The sequence below is a fragment of the Bubalus bubalis genome, chromosome 20, assembly GCF_019923935.1.
Source record: "Bubalus bubalis isolate 160015118507 breed Murrah chromosome 20, NDDB_SH_1, whole genome shotgun sequence".
NCBI lineage: Eukaryota > Metazoa > Chordata > Mammalia > Artiodactyla > Bovidae > Bubalus > Bubalus bubalis.
In genome coordinates this window covers 45,943,070-45,964,462 of record NC_059176.1, presented here as the reverse complement: position 1 = coordinate 45,964,462, position 21,393 = coordinate 45,943,070, and the positions used below count along the sequence as shown (strand labels likewise).

General features: G+C 42.0%; 1 protein-coding gene across 8 annotated transcripts in view; it reads right to left on the bottom strand.

The window, feature by feature from the left end:
* Positions 1-1,275: 1,275 nt before the first annotated feature.
* Positions 1,276-21,393, bottom strand: part of ADAMTSL3 (ADAMTS like 3) — a 379,251-nt gene continuing 359,133 nt past the window's right edge. For 5 of the 8 annotated variants that reach the window (XM_045163811.1, XM_045163808.1, XM_045163813.1 and 2 more), the window contains 2 exons: positions 4,280-4,494; positions 1,276-3,285 (listed from right to left, as the gene is read on the bottom strand). In XM_045163811.1, the coding sequence (XP_045019746.1) occupies positions 3,179-3,285; positions 4,280-4,494 (322 nt within the window). In that variant the 3' untranslated portion in view covers positions 1,276-3,178. Of the gene's footprint in view, positions 3,286-4,262; positions 4,495-21,393 lie in introns of those variants that run through there. The other 3 variants (XM_045163816.1, XM_045163810.1, XM_045163812.1) reach the window with 3 other exon arrangements.

The following is a 21,393-nucleotide window of genomic DNA, read 5'->3' as shown; positions in this document are numbered from 1 at the left end:
ACCATCACCCAGGAGGTGGGGAGAACCAAGAAGGCATGTAAACTGTGACAAAAGAGTATAACTGTACAACAGATGAATGCCATAACCACACTGAAGGGGCCAAGAAGAAAGAGGGTGACCTGAGTCACCCTGGAAGAGGGTTCTGACTGAATGCACTAAGGAAACAGACAGGAAGAATGCTGTACCCACACTGGTCATATTTTTTCCTTTCGCAGGGTGTATGCATCATCAGTTCTGAGGCTACTTGATGTGTATACTAGAGTCACCAAGAAAATACACTGCTGATAATGAGAGCCAGGCTCCCTCCCTGTCAGAGAAAGAAATTGGCAAAAAAAAAAAAAAAAAAAGAGAGAGAGAGAAAAAGGTATAATCATACTATACCTTTACTATAATCATGATCCTTATGGTGCTGGACTGGTATCCAAGACTTAATTCAGTGTGAATTCATAGATACAGGAGATATGTGTGCACAATACCTATATCTATATGTATATATATGGAAGGATGGAAAGTAGGAGGAAGAAGGGATGGAAGGAGGGAAGGAATGAAGGAAAAAAAAAAAGAAAAGGAAGTATCAGTACACTGTTGAAACACCTGCCGTGCTCCATTGCTTATCTCATGTGACCTTGGAAACTCCAGTGGGAATTTCAATTCCCACAACATGAATTTCCTGTAGAAAGACTCACTGCTAATCTTGAAGCGCTATACAGTTGAGCCTTAAACAATGGCTTGGGGTTAGGTGGTGGGGGGTTGAGGCACCAGCCTTCCCTGCCACGGAAAATCCATGTATAACCTGTAGTTGACCCTCTGGTACGCTCAGTTCCTCTGTGTTCACCGTTCCACATCCTTGAGTTTTTTTTATCTGGCCCTGGATAGTGTAGTATTTACCAGTCATAGAAATCTGTGTGTAAGGGGACCCAAGCAGTTCAAACCCATCAACTGTATAAGAGCTGGAAGGTATCGGGAGCGGTTACTCACCAAAACCAAACGGGTGTTAGTTCTTCTGTGCTGCTGCTTTCCCACCTACCACCCACCTCCATTCCTGCTCCAGGCTGCACACTTGGAGCTTCTTTCCCTCCTTGACATTCTCTCAGCTGTGATTCACAGGAAGTAAGCGTCCAGGACAAGGGAGTGAGAGTGGATCTCTGTGTGTTCTTTTCTGAGTCCTGTAACCCACACTCCCAAGTTCAGCCCAGAGCACTGAGCCCACCAGGGTCCAGCCCACCTGGACCCACAGAAATGCCGCCAAGGTGACATTACCCCAGGCCATGCCACTGAATAATCAAGGTACATTTATTTTTGAATTACTAGTCAGAATCATGACAGAACTCTTATGTGATAGAAACAGTAGTAAAATACAGTACACAGCAATGTCATTTGAATGATATCAAAGACAAATGGTACACCAGCACATGAAAAATAGTCACTTTAACTACAAAGATGAAGAAATTTAATAGGAAATTTTGTTACTAAGAAAAATATATGTCCCATATCTTTATTACATACTGTACAAAATAAAATATTGCACCTATAAGTCATATAAAAATATATACAAAGAGTATTGTACAAATGCTCTCTCTTTTAACTCAAAACCTCCAGCAATCAAGTGTGATTGGTGATGAACAGCTCAGGGGCTGGCGTGTCCTCGTCACCTCCCTGTACCCACTCCCCACCGCCACACCCTCCAGTACAGTAGCGCTCATCCTGGTGTCGGTGAGGCTGCAGTGACAACAAGAGCTGCGGTGCTCGGGATACGAGGGACTCAGCACTCTTGTCTAGACACAGCCAAAGCCAGAGCCCACTGTTCACTTACGTGTGACCAGGGACTAGGGCCAGCACACCTGCCTCAGCAGACTCTGCTGCCACGGGCCGCAGGCAGCTGTGACCCCAAAGAAAGACGTCTGACCGCTTATTTGGGGCTGGGTGCCAACTCATGCCGTAACTGGTAAGATGGAAGGAAAGAGCCCCAGCTTTAGAACGTATAACATTCACTCCAAACTTCATCTTCACCCCGACACCATCACTGACCCCAAACCCAAACCCAAACCAACTCTGACCTAACCCTAATCCATAAAGTCAACTCCAGCCTCAACCCCAACTTAACTTCCATTCTCAACTAACCCAACCCTGAAACTAAAACCAATCCTAAACTTACTCACCAAACCCCAACTCTAACCCCTCATCCTAACTGTACATTACAGCTCAACCCTAATTCACTTTGGATTCACTGAAAAATCAGTTCAAACTAAAACAGTTATTTACTATAAATGACTCTGGTCAGCTATCATGTTTCATAGTTACATTACTTTCTTACAGTTTTTCCAAAATAAAAATCCTTAGGAATATTACTTTCTGCATAAATTAGGTCTTATAAGACTTTGATTTTCTGTTTGTGTGCAAGAGAATAGTGCTTAGAAAAGTCTCATTCACAGCTCTTAAAAGGATGCTTTGAATATACTTCAAAATCAGTAGACAAGGTGGACTTGCCCTCTCCTTTGAATTCTAAGATCCCTCATTCGCTCACACATTTCCTTCCACAGTTGTGAAACGGCAGCCACGTTTACTCTGTGTTTCCTTCCACAGGTTCTCTTAAGAGCGAGGACAAGGTGCCATTCCCCCCAGGATCTCTGGGTCAGTCAGGGTTACAAGCCTGTCCAGAGTGACTCTCTCATAGATGACACATTACAATCCATAGAAACGCCATCAGAGCCAACATCTTAACGACTAGTGGCCAGAGCTTCTAAAACGTAGATGCCTTATCAACCTGCTGCAACTCTAGAACTGAGAGAAGCCATCAGCTGCTGTGTTTGCCAAGTCTTCAGGATGTCCCACTCTGTGCTCGTCTACAAACAACAGGAAGAGGCAGCCAGTGACAGCGCACTGGTGACCTTGGGGGTCTCCCGAGGTCCCAAGTGCAAAGGCGTGCCTGCTACTTACGGGATTTTATGTTAGTCCCGGAATATATCACTTAAAAGAGTTGGAATTAAAAACCAGTCATGGGGACATGACAGCATCCAATGTTAACAGTGGTGATTTTCCATCGACTTTGGTTTGATCGTAGAATCGAGAGACTTTTAGAGAAGTATTACACATGTTTTGGATCAAGCTACATGGGGGAAAAAAGAGTTTTTACATTTTTGTTTTACCTTCACAGCAGCATAATGACCCCCACAAAGTTTTATCCTTCTTGACACGACTGACAGCACCTTCGTTTGTAGCGGTCTAGCGAACACAAATGAAGATGCTTTACAAACGTACAGTAGTGAGTTGTGTCTGTGCAGTCTCCTGAAAAATATATATATACATATCCATTTAACATGGAGCTCATTAGAGACCTAGAGTTTTATGAAAAGTAGAAACCGAGATCAGAGTGAAGCAAAGTAACTAGGCTTGGGTTAGGGTCATTGCTCTGCACTAGAGTCAGAAGTGCCCTGAGGGCTTCCCTGGTGGCTCAGTGGATAAGAATCTGCCTGACAATGCAGGAGATATGGGGTTCAATCCCTGATCCGGGAAGATCCCACATGCCATGGGGTAACTAAGCCTGTGAACCACATGGGCCTATGCTCTAGTGACTGGGAGCCGCAACCACTGAGCCCCCACACCCTAGAGCCCATGCTCTGCAACAAGAGAAGATATTTCAATGAGAAATCTGTGCACCGCAACTGGAGAGTAGGTCCTGCTCGCCACAGCTACAGAGAAAAAGCCTGTGCAGCAACGAAGACCCAGTGCAGCCAAAGCCAAAAATAATAGATAAATAAATAACATTTTTTTTAAAAAAGTGCCCTGGACCCACTTTTTAGCTGGGTCAGGTGGCTTCTCGCTGCCCTGTGGAGACTTCAGATCCCTCAGGCCACCTGCTCCTCTCACTAGCTTTGGGGGCATCATGGACTCTGGGAAAGACTTACCAAAGCTATGGACCTGCTTTCTAGAAAAATACGTACATGATTCCATTTCACATAGAACTTCAGGACACTGGCATGCCTGCCCAACCCCATCCAGGGAAGCCCTGGCAGAGGGGCTGAGTCTTCAGGCAGGAGGGATTCTGTGGAGAGGTGATCGGTGTCTGCTAGAAAGCTACTGGCCACCCTACTCCCTCAACTGGTTTTTCTCTAAAGAACACCGAGCCACACCCACATCAAAGCAGCTACTCCCCCAACATCCCAAGATCCCACACCCATTCAGAATGGCCCTGTGGACGGCACCCTGACAAGGCTGGCTCCCTGAGGTCAGGTTAGGACAAGGTTTGGGGGCGGCTGTGATACCTGTGAGGGGTACGTACTGTCACAGGAAGGCCCCAGGCAGTGCTGCCAGGAAGCGGGTTTCTTCCCCGGTGCACAGCGTGTCTTAATCACCGGCTTGCAGCTCCCTGGGTGGACACAGTCAACTTTCCGAGACTGGAAGCCTCGGCCACAGGCTGTGGTGCAGGGCTTCCAAGGGCCTGCACGCCAACACGCATCACAAGCTCCCAGCAAGCAGTTCTTCCGAACGATGGGTCTGTGATGAAAAACAAACAAACAAACAAAACAATGGAAAATGGGAGAAGCCTGGGATCAACTCTTTCACTGTACCATCTTTTCAATGTATGAAAGGTCTGACAGTTAGGACCTTATTCGCTGATTGGCACTGTTCCTGGCGGGCTAAGCAAAGAGGTGGAGGAATCCGGACCTTAATGAACGCAAGCAAAGCACATGTTTCCGTGAGCCTCCAACACCCACTCAAGGCCTGCGCCCCAAAAGGCCACTCTCCAGAGAGAACAAGATGGCAGAGGAATAGGTGGGCATGGAGTACATCTCCATGGATACATCAGGAATACACCTTCAGACACAAAAGTGCCTTCAGAACACCAGCTGAGAGTGGACAGGAGTACCTGACAAGAGGAAAAGAATATATCAGTTGAGTTCAGTTCAGTCGCTCAGGCGTGTCCGACTCTTTGTGACCCCATGAATCGCAGCACGCCAGGCCTTCCAGTCCATCACCAACTCCTGGAGTTCACTCAGACTCATGTCCATCGAGTCAGTGGTGCCATCCAGCCATCTCATCCTCTGTCATCCCCTTCTCCTCCTGCTCCCAATCCCTCCCAGCATCAGAGTCTTTTCCAATGAGTCAACTCTTCGCATGAGGTGGCCAAAGTACTGGAGTTTCAGCTTTAGCATCATTCCTTCCAAAGAAATCCCAGGGCTGATCTCCTTCAGAATGGACTGGTTGGATCTCCTTGCAGTCCAAGGGACTCTCAAGAGTATTCCCAACACCACAGTTCAAAAGCATCAATTCTTCGGCACTCAGCCTTCTTCACTGTTCAACTCTCACATCCATACATGACCACAGGAAAAACCATAGCCTTGACTAGACGGACCTTTGTTGGCAAAGTAATGTCTCTGCTTTTCAATATGCTATCTAGGTTATTCATAACTTTTCTTCTGAGGAGTAAGCGTCTTTTAATTTCATGGCTGCAGTCACCATCTGAAGTGATTTTGGAGCCCCCCAAAATGAAGTCTGACACTGTTTACACTGTTTCCCCATCTATTTCCCATGAAGTGATGGGACCAGATGCCATGATCTTTGTTTTCTGAATGTTGAGTTTTAAGCCAACTTTTTCACTCTCCTCTTTCACCTTCATCAAGAGGCTTTTTAGTTCCTCTTCACTTTCTGCCATAAGGGTGGTGTCATCTGTGTATCTGAGGTTATTGATATTTCTCCTGGCAATCTTGATTCCAGCTTGTGCTTCTTCCAGCCCAGTGTTTCTCATGATGTACTCTGCATATAAGTTAAATAAACAGGGTGACAATATACAGCCTTGACGTACTCCTTTTCCTATTTGGAACCAATCTGTTGTTTCATGTCCAGTTCTAACTGTTGCTTCCTGACCTGCATACAAATTTTAGAACCAAGCAAAACTCAGTAAGATGAAGAAACTAGGGGAAAAAAACTGGAGTGTTAGTGAAGGAAAGTTGCATGGCTCAAGGTAGCCTGGAGTTAAAACTCCCCTCCACGTCCTCCCCACCATTCTAGGCAAAACAAAGAACTCTCTCACCCAAATGAAAAATAGACATTAGGTTGATTACACCCAGCTCCAAGCTGGCCCAGCCTCTGGCTGATCTCCAGAACTCCTTGCCTCAGCTGTTTAAGAGATAACTACTCCCAGCAACCTTGGAGAAGAACAGGCCCCCTTAAGACAGTAGCTTTCTACATACATGCCTATATATGCTTACTCTTTTCTTAGATAAGTGCATGCATGCATGCTAAGTCGCTTCAGTCGTGTCCGATTCTGTGCGACCCCACAGATGGCAGCCCACCAGGCTCCTCTGTCCCTGGGATTCTCTAGGCAAGAATACTGGAGTGGGTTGCCATTTCCTTCTCCACAAGTTCTAAGCTGCTGCTGCTGCTGCCGCTGCTAAGTCACTTCAGTCGTGTCCGACTCTGTGTGACCCCATAGACGGCCTCCTACCAGGCTCCTCTGTCTCTGGGATTCTCCAGGCAAGAACACTGAAGTGGGTTGCATTTCCTTCTCCAAGGCATGAAAGTGAAAAGCGAAAGTGAAGTCGCTCAGTCTTGTCCGACTCTTAGCGACCTCATGGACTGCAGCCTACCAGACTCCTCTGTCCATGGGATTTTCCAGGCAAGAGTACTGGAGTGGCAGCAGCTCCATAATCTGACTGCTGCCCCTTCTCGCCTCATTAAAGGTATTCTGTTCCTGTAGAGTGCCAGTCTTGTTCTTTTTCTGAACCTCACCTACTCTAACTTCGGACCTTACAGTTAGTAAGACTGGACCTGCCCTTACCTGCCCTTAGCAGGTAGGGGAAGTGAAGCAGGGGGCAGGGGTCCCAGCCCCACATCGGGGCAACTGTCTGAGTCAGAGGAGAAACATTTAAGGTTGTGAGTGAAAGAGCTAATCTGTGGCAGCCTAAATGGAATGAGAATTAGACAGTCCTTGCCACAGCCATACATACCCCAGACAGGGATGCAGGTTCCCTAGAAGACACAGTGGCTGGAAGCTGGAGTTTAGGGATTGTGGAGCAATCCCAGGGTGAGGGCTGCTGTTGGCTGTGGAGACATGGAGTGAGGGGAAGTGAGGGAGGAGATTGTGGTGGGAAATGGCTGTGGAAGAAAGCCAGGCAGCCATGGAAGCAAGGCGATACTGCTGAGTCACGCGTAGAGGATGGAACCCCATCACCATAGCCTCTCTCCCCCCACATGCCAGCATCAGCAGCTGAATAATGGAGAGACTGGCCTGTCAAATGCCTGACACACTGAACAACAGTGTAGGACCCCAGCCAGGGTGCCCCTTTAAGTGTCTGGTGTGCCAATCTACACAGTAGGACCCCAGCTAGGGGGGTTCCTCTATGTGCCTGACCCGTTGATCAACAGAGAAGCACCCCAGGCAAGGGAGCCGTCTAAGTGCCTGAACAAGCAGAGCAACAGAGAAAGACTGGCCAAAAAGCCCTTCTGATCGCCAGCTACAAGAGGCTTGAAAAAAGATTCTGATAGGGCCATATCTTCTGTGGCAGAGGCAGTCCGTGTCCCTGCACACCTGGCACCACCAGGGTCCCCACAAGCCAAGTTGCTGCACCACCTTCACGCTCAACTCTCACTGGGGCAGAGCTGCCACAGGCAGAAAAACTCTTGTGTCTATGCACACAGGATCGCTTTGGTCATGTCCAACTCTTTGTGACCCTGTGAACTGTGGCCTGCCAGGCTACTCTGTCAGGGAGGTGGGGTTCTCCAGGCAAGAATCTAGAGCGTACTGGCCAATACTGGTTGCAATACCCTTCTAGAGCACTATATTTCCTGCTGCCCTAGCTGCCAACTCCCCTGAGTACCTGGTGCTGTCAGAACCCCTGCAACCCAAGCAGCCACACCACCTCCACACCTGGCCCTCACTGGAGCAGACCCAAGTCCTTCAGGGCAACCTCAGGAGCAAGCCCCAGTGGACGACCGACATGCAGAGGTGGCAATAAAACTACCATTGAAACCCAGGGGCAGTGTGGCTAAGGAAGAAGACCCAAAACCTTCCCACCAGTTGTACAAGCTGCAGATTAAATCCACACAATCAACTAGGCAGATTCTGTGTCTATGGAATATATAAAAGATCACTGAGAGCTCCCACAAAAGAAAACGCACTAGTTCTGACAGCTGTGGACACTGGAGGCAAGAACACATAGGAGAAGAACCAGATTAGAATCTGAGCTGCCCTCACAGCAGGTCCAGAGATCGGCACAATGTTGGAAGGCATCCTAGGGAGGTGAGGCGGACTGTGACTCCCAGTGCGGGAAAGGACTCTGACAGCAGGGACTCAAGAAAAACTCATGTTTTGACTTGTTCTGTCAATTCTTTTGGATTTTTTCTCTTTTCATTCCCCCCCCCCCCTCTGTTGCAGTTGTCGATTTTATTGGCACTATGAAATCTAATTAAGCTTTCGAGGGTTTTTTTTTTCTTTTTCTCAGTCACATTTTTTATAGTTGTTATAAACCTCTGCCTCTATGTTGGGCTTTTGCAGTTCTGTGGAGCTTTCCTTTTTTTTTCTTTTGCTTCTTTTCTCTTTTTTTAATTTTAATTTTTTTTAATCTATTATTATTTTTCTACACTTATTCCTTTGCTTTTCCTACTGTTCTTTGCCCCTTGCAGTTAATCTTTAATGTATATAAATCTTCTATATCTACCTCTATTTAACTTTGCATATCTATTCTTTCTTTCTTTTCCTCTCAACATTTTGCAGAAGGATATACCTTCCTCTCAAGCGCACATGGAATATTCTCCAGGATAGACACATTTTGGGTCACAAATCAAACCTCAGTAAATTTAAGAAAACTGAAATTGTATCAAGCATCTTCTCCAACCACAACACTATGAGACTAGATATCAATTACAAGAAAACATTTTGTAAGAAACACAAACACATGGAGATTAAACAACACATTTCTAAAAACCCAACAGGTTACTGAAGAAATCAAAAGGGAAAGCAAAAAATTTCTAGAAACAAATGACAATGAAAACATGACAACTCAAAACCTATGAGATACAGCAAAAGTAGTTCTAAGAGGGAAGTTTATAGCAATAAAATCCTACCTCAAGAAACAAGAGAAACATCAAATAGACAACCTAAATTTACACCTAAAACAACCATAAAAAGAACAAAAAACCCCCCAAAATTAGTAGAAGGAAAGAAACCATAAAAATCTGAGCAGAAATAAATGAAAAAGAAATAAACAATAGTAAAGATTAATAAAACTAAAAGATGGTTCTTTGAGAAGATAAAATTGACAAGCCTTTACCCAGATTCATCAAGAAAAAAAGAGAGGAGAATCAAATCAACAAAACTAGAAATGAAAAAGGAGAGGTTACAACAGACAATGCAAAAATACAAAGGATTATAAGAGACTATTATGAACAACTATATGGCAATAAAATAGATAACCTGGAAGAAATGGACAGATTCTTAGAAAAGTTCAATCTTCTAAGACTAAACCAGGAAGAAACAAAAATTATGAACAACCCAATTACAAGCACTGAAATTGAAGATATGATCAAAAACCTCCCAAAAAACAAAAGTCCAGGACCAGATAGATTCACAGGAGAATTCTGTCAAACATTTTTTTTTCCCCTTGGAGTTCTTTTTTATTTTTTTAATATTTATTTTAATTGGAGGTTAATTACTTTACAATATTGTATTGGTTTTGCCATACATCAACATGAATCCGCCACAGGTATACACACGTTCCTCATCCCGAACCCCCCTCCCTCCTCCCTCCCCGTACCATCCCTCTGGGTCGTCCCTGTGCACCAGCCCCAAGCAGCCAGTATCATGCATCAAACTTGGGCTGGCGATTCGTTTCATATATATTATACATGTTTCAATGTCATTCTCCCAAACCATCCCACCCCCTCCCTATCCCAGAGTCCAAAAGACTGTTCTATACATCTGTGTCTCTTTTGCTGTCTTGCATACAGGGTTATCCTTACCATCTTTCTAAATTCCATATATATGCGTTAGTATACTGTATTGGTGTTTTTCTTTCTGGCTTACTACACTCTGTATAATAGGCTCCAGTTTCATCCATCTCATTAGAACTGATTCAAATGTATTCTTTTTAATGACTGAGTAATACTCCATTGTGTATATGTACCAGTGCTTTCTTATCCATTCATCTGCTGATGGACATCTAGGTGGCTTCCATGTCCTGGCTATTATAAACAGTGCTGCTATGAACATTGGGGTACATGTGTCTCTTTCAATTCTGGTTTCCTTGGTGTGTATGCCCAGCAGTGGGATTGCTGGGTCATATGGCAGTTTTTTAAGGAATCTCCACACTGTTCTCCATAGTGGCTGTACTAGTTTGCATTCCCACCAACAGTGTAAGAGGGTTCCCTTTTCTCCACACCCTCTCCAGCATTTATTGCTTGTAGACTTTTGGATTGCAGCCATTCTGACTGATGTGAAATGGTATCTCATTGTGGTTTTGATTTGCATTTCTCTGATAATGAGTGATATTGAGCATCTTTTCGTGTGTTTGTTAGCCATCTGTATGTCTTCTTTGGAGAAATGTCTATTTAGTTCTTTGGCCCATTTTTTGATTGGGTCATTTATTTTTCTGGAATTGAGCTGCAGGAGTTGCTTGTATATTTTTGAGATTAGTTGTTTGTCATTTGCTTCATTTGCTATTATTTTCTCCCATTCTGAAGGCTGTCTTTTCACCTTGCTTATAGTTTCCTTTGTTGTGCAGAAGCTTTTAATTTTAATTAGGTCCTATTTGTTTATTTTTGCTTTTATTTCCAATATTCTGAGAGGTGGGTCATAGAGGATCCTGCTGTAATTTATGTTGGAGAGTGTTTTGCCTATGTTCTCCTCTAGGAGTTTTATAGTTTCTGGTCTTACGTTGAGATCTTTAATCCATTTTGAGTTTATTTTTGTGTATGGTGTTAGAAAGTGTTCTAGTTTCATTCTTTTACAAGTGGTTGACCAGTTTTCCCAGCACCACTTGTTAAAGAGATTGTCTTTTCTCTATTGTATATTCTTGCCTCCTTTGTCAAAGATAAGGTGTCCATAGGTGTGTGGATTTATTTCTGGGCTTTCTATTTTGTTCCATTGATCTATATTTCTGTCTTTGTGCCAGTACCATACTGTCTTGATGACTGTGACTTTGTAGTAGAGCCTGAAGTCAGGCAGGTTGATTCCTCCCGTTCCATTCTTCTTTTTCAAGATTGCTTTGGCTATTCGAGGGTTTTTGTATTTCCATACAAATTGTGAAATTATTTGTTCTAGTTCTGTGAAAAATACCGTTGGTAGCTTGATAGGGATTGCATTGAATCTATATATTGCTTTGGGTAGTATACTCATTTTCACTATATTAATTCTTCTGATCCATGAACATGGTACATTTCTCCATCTATTAGTGTCCTCTTTGATTTCTTTCACCAGAGTTTTATAGTTTTCTGTATATAGGTCTTTAGTTTCTTTAGGTAGATATATTCCTAAGTATTTTATTCTTTTCATTGCAATGGTGAATGGAATTGTTTCCTTAATTTCTCTATTTTCTCATTATTAGTGTATAGGAATGCAAGGGATTTCCGTGTGTTGATTTTATGTCCTGCAACTTTACTATATTCTTTGATTAGCTCTAGTAATTTTCTGGTGGAGTCTTCAGGGTTTTCTATGTAGAGGATCATGTCATCTGCAAACAGTGAGAGTTTTACTTCTTCTTTTCCAACTTGAATTCCTTTTATTTCTTTTTCTGTTCTGACTGCTGTGGCCAAAACTTCCAAAACTATGTTGAATAGTAGTGGTGAAACTGGGCACCCTTGTCTTGTTCTTGACTTTAAGGGAAATGCTTTCAATTTTTCACCATTGAGGATAATGTTTGCTGTGGGTTTTCATGTATAGCGTTTATTATGTTGAGGTATGTTCCTTCTATTCCTGCTTTCTGGAGAGTTTTTATCATAAATGGATGCTGAATTTTGTCAAAGGCTTTCTCTGCATCTATTGAGATAATCATATGGCTTTTATTTTTCAATTTGTTAATGTGGTGTATTACATTGATTGATTTGTGGATATTGAAGAATCCTTGCATCCCTGGGATAAAGCCCACCTGGTCATGGTGTATGATCTTTTTAATGTGTTGTTGGATTAGAGAAGAGATAATGCCTAACCTTCTAAAACTCTTTCAAAAAATTGCAGAGGAAAGAATACTTCCAAACTCTTTCTATGAGGCCCCCATCACCCTATACCAAACCCAGACAAAGACAACAGAAAAAAAGAAAACTACAGGCCAATATCACTGATGATCATAGATGCAAAAATCCTCAACAAAATTTTAGCAAACAGAATTCAGCAATACATCAAAAAGCTCACACACCATGATCAAGTTAGTTTTATTCCAGTAATGGAAGGATTCTTCAATATAAGCAGATCAATCAATGTGATACACCATATTACAAATTGAAAGATAAAAACCATATCATCTCAATAGATGCAGAAAAAAGCCTTTGACAAAATTCAGCACCGATTTATGACTAAAACTCTTCAAAAAATGGGCATAGAAGGAACCTACCTCAACATAGTAAAGGCCATATATGATAAGCCTACAGCAAACATTATTCTCAATGGTGAAAAACTGAAAGCATTCCCCCTAACATTAGGAGCAAGACAAAGATGTCCACTTTTACCACTATTATTCAACATAGTTCTGGAAGTCCTAGCTACAGAAATCAGAGAAGAAAAAGAAATAAAACAAATCTAGATTAGAAAAGAAGAAGTAAAGCTCTCAATGTTTGCAGATGACATGACACTGTACATAGAAGACCCAGAAAATTACTAGAGCTAATCAGTGAATTTAGCAAAGTTGCAGGATACAAAATCAATACACAGAAATCACTTGCATTTCTATATACTAACAATGAATAATCAGAAAGAGAAATTAAGGAATCAATCCCATTCACCATTGCAACAAAAACAATAAAATATCTAGGAATAAACTTACCTAAGGAGACAAAAGAACTGTACACAGAAAATTATAAGACACCAATGAAAGAAATCAAAGATGACATAAATAGATGGAGAGATATTCCATGTTCCTGGGTAGGAAGGATCAATATTGTGAAAATGACTATACTACCACAGATTCAGTGTGATCCCTATGAAATTACCAATGACAATTTTCACAGAACTAGAACAAAAAATTTCACAGTTCATATAGAAACACAAAAGACCCTAAATAGCCAAAGCAGTCTTGAGAAAGAAGAATGGAGCTGGAGGAATCAACCTTTCTGACTTCAGATTATACTACAAAGCTACAGTCATCAAGACAGTATGGTACTGGCACAAAAACAGAATTATAGACCAATGGAACAAGATAGAAAGCCCAGAAATAAACCCATGCACCTATGGGTACCTTATTTTTGACAAAGGAGGCAAGAATATACAATGGGGCAAAGACAGCCTCTTCAATAAATGGTGCTGGGAAAACTGGACAGCTACACATAAAATAATGAAATCAGAACAATTCTTAACACCATACACAAGATAAACTCAAAATGGATTAAAGACCTAAATGTAAGGCCAGAAACTATAAAACTGTTAGAGGGAAACTTAGGCAGAACACTCAATGACATAAATAAAAGCAACATCCTCTATGACCCACCTCCTAGAGTAACAGAAATAAAAACAAAAGTAAACAAGTGGAACCTGATTAAACTTAAAAGCTTTTGCACAGCAAAGGAAACTATAAGCAAGGTGAAAAGACATCCCTCAGAATGGGAGAAAATAATAGCAAATGAAACAACTGACAAAGGATTAATTTCCAAAATATACAAGCAGCTCATACACTCAATGCCAGAAAAACAAACAATCCAATCAAAAAGTGGGAAAAAGACCTAAACAAGACATGTCTCTAAAGAAGACATACATATGGCTAACAAACACATGAAAAGATGCTCAACGTCCCTCATTATTAGAGAAATGCAAAGCAAAGCTACAATGAGGCATCACTTCTCATCAGTCAGAATGGCCACTATCAAAAAGTCTGCAAACAATAAATGCTGAAGAGGGTGTGGAGAAAAGGGAACCTTCTTGCACTGTTGGTGGGAATGTAAATTGATACAGCCACTATGGAAGACAACATGGAGATTCCTTAAAAAACTAGGAATAAAACTACCATATGACCCAGCAATCCCACTTCTTGGCATATACCCTGAGGAAACCAAAATCGAAAAAGACACATGTATCCCATTGTTCATTGCAGCACTATTTACAATAGCTAGAACACGGAAGCAACCTAGATGTCCATCAACAGAAGAATGGAGAAAGAAGTTGTGGTGTATATACACAATGGAATATTACTTAGCCATAAAAGGAATGCATTTGAGTCAGTTCTGTTGAGGTGGATGAATCTAGAACCTATTATACAGAGTGAAGTAAGTCAGAAAGAGAAAGATAAATATCGTATTCTAATGCATATATACGGAATCTAGAAAAATGGTACTGAAGAACTTATTTACAGGGCAGCAATGGAGAAACAGACATAGAGAACAGACTTATGGACATGGGGAAAGGGGAGGAGAGGGTGAGACGTATGGAGAGAGTAACATGGAAACTTACATTACCATACGTAAAATAGATAGCCAAGAGGAATTTGCCTTACGGCCCAGGAAACTCAAACAGGGGCTCTGTATCAACCTAGAGGGATGAGATAAGGCAGGAGATGGGAGGGAGGTTCAAAAGGGAGGGGATATATGTATACTTATGGCTGATTCATGTTGACATTTGACAGAAAATAACAAAATTTTGTAAAGCAATTATCCTTCAATAAAAATATAAATTAAAAAAAAAGACTTTGGGGGGAAAAAAAACCCACTCTCCTGAGGAGTTGGAGCAGTCGGTTCAGGTGAGGAAGAGGACAGTGATACATTTGTTAACAAACTAAGTTCTGTCTGTATAAGCACTTGAAATATATTCCGGTATGAGTATGAACCTGTAGGTGAGCCCTCGTGCCCATTATGGGAAGTGCCTGCGCTTCCACTGAGGACACACCATCACTCGGACGCTGGACCAGCCCACTTCTTAGCTGGGCCAGTGGCTTCTTGCTGCCCTCGGGGAACGTCACAGTCTGGCAGGCCACCTACTCCTCTTGTGCCAACAGCAGCGCTCGCTCTGTGGGCACCATGGACCCGAGGGAACACTTACCAAAGCTATGGGTCTGCTCTCCAGAAGAAGACATATGTGATTCCACTTTGGTAGTGAGACCTTTTGGGAAGAAGGATCTGCCTCTAGTTGCCTTGCCCTTTAAAGCAGATCAGAAAGTTAATGGACCTCTGCCTTTGTTGTTGTCAGAAAGGGTCCACTGTTTGTGTATATTTATGTGTATAACCATGCGCCAGAGAACTTTCCAAATACTTTCCCACAGACTGACTCATTTATTCTTCACAACTACCCTACATAGTAGGTACTTAATTTTTTAAAATGAAGTATCAGTGATTTGCAATATTATGTCAGTTTCAAATGTACAACAAGGGCTTCCCTAGTGATTCATATAGTAAAGAATCTGCCTGCAAAGCAGGAGACCTGGGTTTGAGCCCTGGATTGGGAAGATCCCCTGGAGAAGGGAATTGCAACTCACTTCAGTATTCTTGCCTGGAGAATCCCATAGACAGAGGAGTCTGGTGGGCTACAGTCCATAGGGTTGCAGAGTTGGACACAACTGAGTGACTAAGCACAGCACAGCACAGCATGTACCCTGTGCTGTATATCACACCCTCATATCTTGTTTATTTTATACCTAGTAGCTGACACCTCTTAAACCTCCTACTCCTATCTTGCCCTTCCTTCACCCCTTTCCCTGTTTGGTAACCACTAGCAAGTAAATGGCAACCCACTCCAGTATTCTTGCCTGGAGAATCCCAGGGACGGGGGAGCCTGATGGGCTGCTGTCTATGGGGTTGCACAGAGTCGGACACGACTGACGCGACTTAGCAGCAGCAGCAGCTTGTTTCTGTGTCTATGAGACTGTTTCTGTTTTAGACATTCATGTGTTTCATTTCTTAGATTCCACATATAAGTGATATTATATGGTATCTCTCTTTCTCTGTCTGACTTGCTTTACTAAGCATATGCACACTCCAGGTCTATCCAAGATGTTGCAAATGGCACAATTTCTTTTTTTATCATAGAATACCATTTCATTGTATACCATTCATATACACACACAAACACACACCACAACTTCTCTTTATTCATTCATTTGTTGATAGCTACCTAGGTTGTTTCCACATCCTGGCTATTACAAATAATGCTGCTATGAAAATTGGGGTGCATATATTTTTTCTTTAAATTTTGAATTTTTTATTGGAGTATAGCCAATTAACAATGTTGTGATGGTTTCTGGTGAACAGCAAAGGGACTCAGCCATACATACACATATATCCATTCACCCCAAACTCCTCTCCAATCCAGGCTGCCACATAACACTGAGCAGAGTTCCCTGTGTGATACATCATCTTTTTGAATTAGTGTTTTCATTTTCTTCAGGTTTATACTCAGCATGGGAATTGCTGGATCATCTGGCAGTTGTTTTTAAGGAATCTCCATATTGTTTTCCATAGTGGCTGTACTAATTTACAACCCCACTAATAGTGTACAAGGGGTCCTTTTTTCTCATCCTCACCAACAATTATTATTTGGTGTCTTTTTGACAATAGACCTTCTGACAGGTGTGAGGTGATGTCTCATTGTGGGTTTGATATACATTTCTCTGATGATTAGTGATGTTCAGCATCTTTTCATGTGCCTGCCGAATGTCCTCTGATTACTGAAAAGATATTTACCCTAGAGAGTGAGCCACCTCAGAGGACCCATTTTGGGGTATCTGTTGTTCTCTAGGGCAGAGCTCCTGGAACTAATGTATTTGTATCACATAAGACTATCTCCCCATCCCCAAAGATGACTGGAAGAGGGCCCTAACCTGAGCTAGTTGCCACTGTCTTTCTCCCAGGAATTTGGAAGTTGCTGGAACAAGACATATAAACATGAAGGCTGGAGTAGCAGTGGCCGTACTCTGCCATGAGGGCCAGGGAAGTAGAAAAAATAACATTCTGCAGAGATGAGAAGAGAAACAACCCTAATGACTATTCATTTCATAGTAACAGTCCCTCCTGAGGTTTCACAGAATCATCCCTTTGGACTGGAATGTTTTTGTTCCTATAAAAGCCTGCTTATCCAAGCACATAATCTATAAGGAGTGAGAAACACCACTGGAAATGTGATAAGATGGAGAAAATTCTGATAACCTGAACTTCTCAAACAGAGTGTGTGTGCCTGCTAAATTGCAAGAGTATTACACATAGTTGGAAGCAATACTTTGATTAGCAGGCAGGGGGAAGACTCCATCAAAGGGTTTCCTTAAGCAATATTGTCACATCAAACTGATTATAAGATTTATAAGAGGAAGAGGGATAAGGGTTTCCTGTTAACTGGAGGGTTTTTGTTTTCCCCAGTGGGTATGAAACTTATGGGGCCAAAAGTTGGGTTCCTTTAGACAACAGGACAGAGATAGACCAAAGTTTCTACTAAAAAGAGTTGAACCAACATTCGACGAATATTCAGAGAATACATTTTAAAAGATACCAAATTGTTGTATCTAAGAATGGCTGTCCTATCTTAAGAACTCTCCCATTATCTTTGTATAAATCATTCCAAGTTGACTTTTGTTGTTTCCAGCCCACAGGACCTTAATACAGCTACTTTTTCTGCTTCAATAGAAGATAGGGTCAGTGGGAAGTCAGAAGAAACTATTCATCTTCCTAAATATACAAGATAATACAGGAACATGGAGCTGGACACCAGTGAAGATGCTGAAACCCAAGAGCCTGGTCACTTGAGAACTCAGTAAAAGAATGCAAGATTGCTCCAACAGAGAGCCTCACTTCCTCATGGCCAGGGATGGGACTGCAGATGGTGATGCCCGAGCTGGGGGCTCATAGTCTGTGTACCAACAATGAGCACACAAGTGGAGCTCATATGTTTTTCTATGTAAAACATGAAAGTAGAAATGGCAGCAGAAATCACAAAGTAACCCTGTTTCTAGTCTTTCTCAATTTCTCATTCCTCTTCAGTCCAGCTCTGCTCCTGCCTCAAATAACCCCTTTCATCATTAGCCAGATGGAACTTACTGATTCTGTAGGGCAACAGATTTCAAATCTGCCTTATTATCAGAAGTATGTGGGCAGCTTAAAAAAGATGTAGATTCAGAAAGAATTAAAAAAAAAAAAAAGACAAAAGAGATGTAGATTGCCAGCTTCCATTCCCTTCCAAAGATTCTAATTCATTAAGTCCCAATTGAGAGCCCAAGAATCTTTATTTTAAAGAAACTTCCCAGGGAATTCTGACTTGTGGCTGAGGTTAGGAATTACTGCTCTGGGGAGCAAACTCTCTCAGTCCTCAAGCATTTCCTCAGATCCCCGTGTTGTCTTCCTATATGTGAGCTAGTTTTACGCTGATAATTCTCACTCCCTTTAAAACTCTTTCCACAATGGAAGCCACACCTCCCAAACTCTTCCCAGGGTCAATAAAAGAGGCTAGTAGACACCCTGCTCACCACTGATTCTCTACCCATGGCCACAAATAATTACTCCCTATTGCTGCTGCTGCTAAGTCACTTCAGTCGTGTCCGACTCTGTGTGACCCCATAGATGGCAGCCCACCAGGCTCCCCTGTCCCTGGGATTTTCCAGGCAAGAACACTGGAGTGGGTTGCCATTTCCCTCTCCAATACATGAAAATGAAAAGTGAAAGTGAAGTCACTCAGTCATGTCTGACTCTTAAGGACCCCATGGACTGCAGCCTACCAGATTAAACACCCTCTAATATTTACTGAGGCCCTACTATGGCAAGTGGGTGTCTCCCGCCTACCCACTGCATTGTAAAGTGAGATTTAATGCCTCACCTACCTTCAGCGAGCCCACCCACTCAGCAGAAGAGGTCTGTGGGGGACAGTGAGGCCAGTAAACTTCAAAAGAAATCCACCCACAGAAGCTCTCTAAACTAACCTAGTCTTGCTTCCATAAACCACCAGATATTTGGGGAAAAGTAACAGCATGAAAGAAAAGCACTAGGATTAAAGCTGAATTGCCAACCTTGGATAAAGCAGAAACAATAGAGAAAATAAAAGGCAATTTGACTCTTTTTTTTTCCTTCTCAGGTCAAGGAATTTTTCTTCTATTATTTCTTTTAAAAATGTCTCCCCTTTAAGTTCTTTTGCATATCTCTTTCTCCAAAACCCTACTTAACCGGATACCCTCTTGGTAGATCTTTCCATGCCTTGTTGTCCTCTCTATTATCATGAATATTTTTTTGCTTCCTGTTTTGGCTGCCAAAAAGTAGTTGGAAAGTGAATGGCATACTCAAGGAACTGAAAGAAGGACAGTGTGACTGGAACATGAAGAGTGAGACAGAGTGAGGTCCTGGATGAGGCTGTGTAGGGAGGTGGGACTCGACTGTGCAACATTTTATAGGCCACATAGTCAATTTTGGTCAACCTTTGTCCTAAGAGCAAGTGAAGCCTCTAAAGTGTTGTTAATCTAGCAGGGAGATGGGTGTGGTGATGGTAAGATCAGATTTGCATTTTGGAATCGATTACTGTGGCTGCAGTATGGAGCCTGGGTTAGAAGGATCATGGGTGGATGGAGGGAGATTAGTAGGATGGCTTGGCCAAACAGATTGGTGGTAAAGAAGGAAAGAAGTGGATCGGTTAGAGAAAAAACACAAAGAGCCAAAAGTCATACAAAACAGAAAAGTACAAATTACATTAAGATATAAATTTTCATCCATCAGATTGGCAAAATTTTTAAAACATTGGAAATCTATATAAAGTTGGTAAAAAGGGGGACTCTCATATTGTTGGTAGAGACAGTTTGATGGTAATTTAGCAGTATCCAGACGAGCATGTCTGTCGATTTAAGTCCATATCTAAAATCTATCCTGTAAGATATTACCCTTTATGCATAAAGATATATATTCCAGGATGTTTACTGTAGCATTTGTTTGCAATAGCAAAAAATGGAAACAATTAAATGCCCATCAGCAATGGACAAGAATGAGGTAATAGTAAATACAACAATTCAAAAGAATGAAGTGACCATTATGTACTTAGATGGGGGAAAAGTCAATAACATATTGATCAGTAGGAAAAAAAAACAAGTTTCATACAAAATATGTCTTGTTTATTATAAAGAAAGCACAAACCTCGTGTGTTTGTAATATAAATATATCTTTGAGCGTGCATAGTAAAACATCTGGGATGATACATATCAATCAGTGTGTGGGCTCTATCTTCTGAACAAAATTGGAAACTAGGTTTTCTGTTGAGAATCAGGGTGTCTGTTCTGAACATTTTCCATTCTAGGAGGATGGTTCTGGCTGGAATTGTGTTGGGAATAGGAAATGCAGCTGATACTACATCAACAAAACTTAGTGAAGGCTCAAAATGGAAACTGAGCCAATGGTCAGGGTCATCTCATTTTCCCCAGCAACTCACGATGTGGAGGAAGGAAGAGCCGCAGAGTGGGCATTTGCTATGACTCAGGCTGCTAAGTGCTTTACACTAAACCAATTAATCAAAACCTCCCAAATACAAGACAATCTACAGAATGGGAGAAAATATTTGCAAACAATGCAACCAGTAAGGGCTTAATTTCCAAGATGTACAAAGAATTCATACAACTCAACAACAACATAAAAAAACCTATCCAAAAATAGGCAGAAGACCTAAATAGACATTTCTCCAAAAAAGAAATACAGATGGCCGATAAACACAGGAAAAGGTACTCAACATCCCTAATTACTAGAGAAATGCAAATCAAAATTACAGTGAGGAACTATCTCACACCAGTCAGAATGATCATCATTAAAGAGTCTTCAAATAAATGCTAGAGAGAGTGTGGGGAAAAGGGAACCCTCTACCCTGCTAGTGGGAATGTACGTTGGTGCAGCCACTGTGGAAAACAGTACAGAGGTTCCTCAGAAAACTGACAAGAGTTACCATATGATCCAGCAATCCCACTCCAGGGTATATAATGGACAAACTAAAAATAAAAAGGATACAAGCACCGCGATGTTCATAGCATCACTATTCACACAGCCAGATATGGAAACAACCTGTGTCCATCAACAGAGGAATGGATGAATGTAGTAGACATATATTTGGAATACTACTCAGCCACAAAAAGGATGGAAAACATGGATGCAACTAGACATTATCATACTCAGTGAAATCAGAAAAGAAAGACAAATACCATGTGATATCACTTATGAGTGGGATCTAAGCAATGACACAAATGAACCTACCTATGAAACAGAAACACAATCACTGACAGAACAGACTGTTGGTTGCCAAGGAAGGGGGGTTGGGGAGGG